We start from the raw sequence: 4,693 nt of genomic DNA on the forward strand, positions 1-4,693 counted from the left end.
CCCACCCCCACCCCCCGTGCAGTTGCTCCGGGGATGTCAAGAAGCTCTGCTGGGTCAGCCTGCCTTTCTGAGTGTTACTTTGCTCCACAACAGAGAGCATCCTGGAAGTTTGAACCGTGGTGCAGCCCCAGAGACGTTGCCTGAGATGCAGGAGGAGGAGGGTTTGCTTCCCTGACTTCACACACTGCTGAGTAGATTTTCCCAACTGGCTGGTCTGGGAGCTGACTGGGGAAGGCTGAGAGTGTGGCCGTACCGTGTATGGCCGAGGCTGCTCTCAGGCACTATCTAAAACTTCACAAGGAGACGCCGTGGAAACGGGATTTGCGAGGGACAAAGCTTTGGGGATTTTCAGAACTATCACGTTTGCCAAGGAATCCAAAGGGCTCCTGGGAGTTCTAAAATGGGAACATAGAAATGACTATCCTCCCCGAAATGCAGGGTCTTAGAGGTGGCTTACTAACAAGTCAGTAAGTAGGGAAGGAACCCATTTCCAACCAAGCGAAGGGGCCAGGGCAGGAGTTTACTGCTCCATACTCCTACTGTGATTTCCAAGGCTTTTTATCACTGTATTTCGTTAATAATGAAATTATTACAAACTAATAAAATTATTGTAAACGCATTTAATCCCGACTCTGGAAGACTTTGTTTTGCTTCTCTTCTGCCTTTTTCTTCGGGGCGCTGGTCGGAGCCTAAGCATGCTTTCCCTAGCACAGCAGGCGTGGCTCTTTCTCTACGGCTCCCTTTTATGACATGTGGCTGCTTGTCCACAGTGTGGCTGATCTCCAGGCTGACTTAAATAGATAACTTTTCTCTTTCCCCTGTTTTTGCTTCTGGGCAGCTGCTGGGATAAACATCTTGGTTGCCCTGTGGTTTTTCTTTTAATCTCTCACATAACTGTTCTTGTACTTCTTTTGTTGTTGTTGTTGTTTTGTTTTGGTTTGGTTTGGTTTGGTTTTTGGGTTTTGTTTTGTTTTGTATTGTCTTGTTTTTCAAGACCGGGTTTCTCTGTGTAGCTTTAGAGCCTATCCTGGAACTAGCTCTGTAGATCAGGCTGGCCTCAAACACAGAGATCAGCCTGCCTCTGCCTCCCAAGTGCTGGGATTAAAAGTGTGCACCACCACCGCCCGGCTTTTTGTACTTCTTTCTAAACCCATTTTATTAACATGACTAAGGATCCAATCCCAAGGTGAGATCCAGATTTCCCCAGGAGCATGTGGTGGCTCTGGACAGACTCCCCAGAATTTCCAGCAATGTTGTGTGGGATCCACCAGAGAAAACCAGGTCCAAGCCTTTAGGAAGTATCTCCTAGCCACTACACTGATGTATTCGGGATCCAAGCATGGTCCTGAGCCTTTCTCCGGGTGAGATTTCAAGCGCAACACCCACATCCTGTGTTGACATGCCTCGGTCAGCAAGAACAGTCAGGCAGAAGGGGAAAAAAGCAGAAGCCAAAAAAACAAGGTTAGTGCATTAGCGTCTTTCCCAGAGCTGTGGACTTCGATGGATTTGATCTTGGCTCCCTTTTTCACAGGTGTTGCTGCCTACTCACTGGGTTCCAGTGCATGAATGTTACTTCCATCATGGCGTCAGTTGTGCTAAGGTCTGGGGGCGCCTGTTCCATTAACAGTAATTTAAGTAGAAACAAAAAGATATAGGAGTTATTCCCAATCACAGCAACCATTAGAGATTAAGCTGAGAAAGCGTGGAAATGCAAACAAAACCAAACCTGTAGTTTCCCGCCCTCCATTGCCATCTGGACCAGTTGAAGTCAGGACTCTGCGTGAGAGCAGAACCTCAGATCCCCCAAGGATGTGTCAGCAGAACCAGAACAAGTCAATTAACAACAGCAACAGAAGTCCGGGAGCGGGAGAGAAGGCTCGGAGTTTAAGAGCACTTTCAGAGGACCTGAGTTAGGTCCCACATGGAGGCTCATGTTGCCATCTATAACTCCAGAGGGTCAGGCACCCTCTTCTGGCCTCATCAGCAGCTGGCATTCATATGGTGACATGGACATGGTGATGAGAAGATTCATGCACATAAAATAGATAAAGCTAAAATAGGTAAATAAAGTCTGCTGAAGTCATTTCTAAGTGATCTATAAAAATCCAGTTTTTCCGGGAAGTAGTGGCACACACCTTTAATCCCAGCACTCGGGAGGCAGAGGCAGGCGGATCTCTATGAGTTTGAGGCCAGCTGGGTCTACTGAGCTAGTTCCAGGACAGCTAGGACTGTTACACAGAGAAAAAAAAAAATACAGTTTTTCAGAGAACAAAAACTGATCGATTCTTTTTCTGAAAGAGCCTTCAAAAGCACCAGAAACTGCTCAAAACCACAGGTGAGAAAACAGAAATATCAGTCCTTACCCCTGACCTCTCTGAATACAGGCCATGGCAGACCTGGCACAGAGACTCGAGTTTCCTTGAGGATGGCACATCCAGGAACCTGGAGCCTGTGGGGACCAGGAAAAAGCCAACACATACCCACATGATGGATAGTGGCCTTCTTGAAAAACATTCATCATGGAGTTAAGCCTTTGGATTTCACTCTGGCTTCTAGGGCAGCTTATGAAGATAGATGGATGGATGGATGGATGGATGGATGGATGGATGGATGGATGGATGGGCAGACAGATAATAACTCTGCCAGGATTCTCCATAAGTCTTTGAAGAAGACCACGGCAGAGAGTGGGCAGAGTATCACGTTATTTGAAAAGTCATATGGAATGAGCTGGGCAGGGTGGCACATGCCTTTAAGCCCAGCACTCGGGAGGCAGGAACAGGCAGTTGTCTGTGAGAATGGACAGATTCTAGGCACCAGGCACACAGCGCTGGTTTTTAAAACATCAACACTTAGACATTCATTCACGCTACAAGGGGAAGCCTAAAGCAAGGAGGATGTTCCTGGCCTGGCTTTTTAATCTTTTACCACCCACAACCCCTTTCACACAAGGAATTTCCTGTTTGTTTGTTTGTTTATTAAGTGGGCCATATGTTGGTGGTTTCTAAGTTGCAAAACAAAATAAATTTAATGGTAACGATGTATGTAGCTGGTTAGATGGTTACATATTCTTTTCTTTTCTTTTCTTTTTTTTTTTTTTCTTTTCGAGACAGGGTTCCTCTATATAGCTTTAGAGCCTTTTCTGGAACTAGCTCATGTAGATCAGGCTGGCCTCGAACTCACAGAGATCCCCCTACCTCTGCCTCCTGAGTGCTGGGATTAAAGGCATGGGCCACCACCGCCCGACTAAAAACCAGATTCTTAAAACACACAAAGGCAGATTAAGTAAATAAGGAAAAGACAAATAATTAAAACATGCTCATATTTACTTCTGTGTGTCACCAGGAAACATGATTTTCCACATGACTGAAGCATGATAGCAAGATGACTTATCTCATTTCCTAAAGGTGGAGAGACATGGGAGGGGGGTGGGAGAAGGATGGGAGGGAGCTGGCTCCTCTGCCCTTGCTCAGAGACATCACTAAAATCCTTCTGATGAGAGCATGCTACTTCCCGCTCAGCACTCCTGATCATGTCCTGTGAAAGCCAGATATCCAGAATAATGTTAATATAGAAAACATTATTTGAAAAATGATATGGAATGAGCTGGGCAGTGGCGGTGCATGCCTTTAAGCCCAGCACTCAAGAGGCAAGGACAGGCAGATTATCTGTGAGTTTGAGGCCAACCTGGTCTGTAGAGTGAGTTCCAGGACAGCCAAGGCTACACAGAGAAGCTCTATCTCAAAAAAAAAAAAAAAATTAATTTAACATTAAAGTGTGTAAAAGAAAATAAGCAAATAAACTCACATACATTCAAAAATCCTCTTATTTTCTTTTTACAGTAAGTATAAGTATTGTCCCCTTCCACAAGTGCTGAGGTCCTTTTTTACTATCTAATAAAGACAAGCAAATTTGCACACTAAAAAATAAACTATAGTTGTGTAATTCTTAAATGTTTATCTCTGTTATTGAGTTGGGAGGCACTATGCACGTCTTACCTCAGAGTGGGGTCAACAACTGCAGGACCTGTGAACCAAGAGACAGATGGCTTTGTCAGATAATACCCAATCCGCATGGAGCTGCTATGGAAACGTGTTCTAGTCTCCCAAATCTACAATCATATTGGAAAAGCGAAGCCAGGACAGCGTGCACCTCCCATCCCCACACACCAGACACTGTGGCAGGAGGATGCGGAGTTCAAGGTCTGTCTAGGCTACACTCTGATCTGACCTCAAGAAAAGCAATCTAATGGGAAAGTCACTTCTCAAGGGTCCCAGAGGTTCAATTTGGAAGTTGTGGGATATAGATGATACATCTCTTCCTCCAGACTCTGTCGCTCTCCTGAGAATATGTTGGTGAGCAATGCAGAGTACTGAATCCTGATTGATGAACTTTACAAAAATCTTCTACAAGCATTTTCTATTTTCACCTCTATCTTTCTTTGAGTTTGTTTTGGGGTAGTGTGCAAGCTGAACATACTTTATACATGATTAGAATCTATTTTCAGACGTGGTTTTCTGATAAACACAGACAGACCCTATATCCATGAGAGCTGATCTCAGTTCTTACCACAGTTGAACTGAGGTGTCCCTACAGTGTGTCTGGTCAGTGGGTGATTTAAACAGTTGAGATGGGGTGTCCCTATAGGGTTGCTGGTCAGTGGGTGATTTAAACAGTTGAGATGGGGTGTCCCTAC

The 4,693-nt window shown here is 45.1% G+C and overlaps 1 protein-coding gene across 1 annotated transcript in view; it reads right to left on the reverse strand.

Moving 5' to 3' along the window:
* Window positions 1-4,693, reverse strand: part of Apobec1 (apolipoprotein B mRNA editing enzyme catalytic subunit 1) — a 14,045-nt gene that overhangs the window by 6,380 nt on the left and 2,972 nt on the right. Inside the window, exon 2 of the mRNA XM_005365168.2 lies at window positions 3,996-4,023. Coding sequence (XP_005365225.1) covers window positions 3,996-4,023 — 28 coding nt within the window. The remainder of the gene's footprint in view (window positions 1-3,995; window positions 4,024-4,693) is intronic.

The sequence above is a fragment of the Microtus ochrogaster genome, unplaced genomic scaffold, assembly GCF_000317375.1.
Source record: "Microtus ochrogaster isolate Prairie Vole_2 unplaced genomic scaffold, MicOch1.0 UNK1, whole genome shotgun sequence".
Lineage (NCBI taxonomy): Eukaryota > Metazoa > Chordata > Mammalia > Rodentia > Cricetidae > Microtus > Microtus ochrogaster.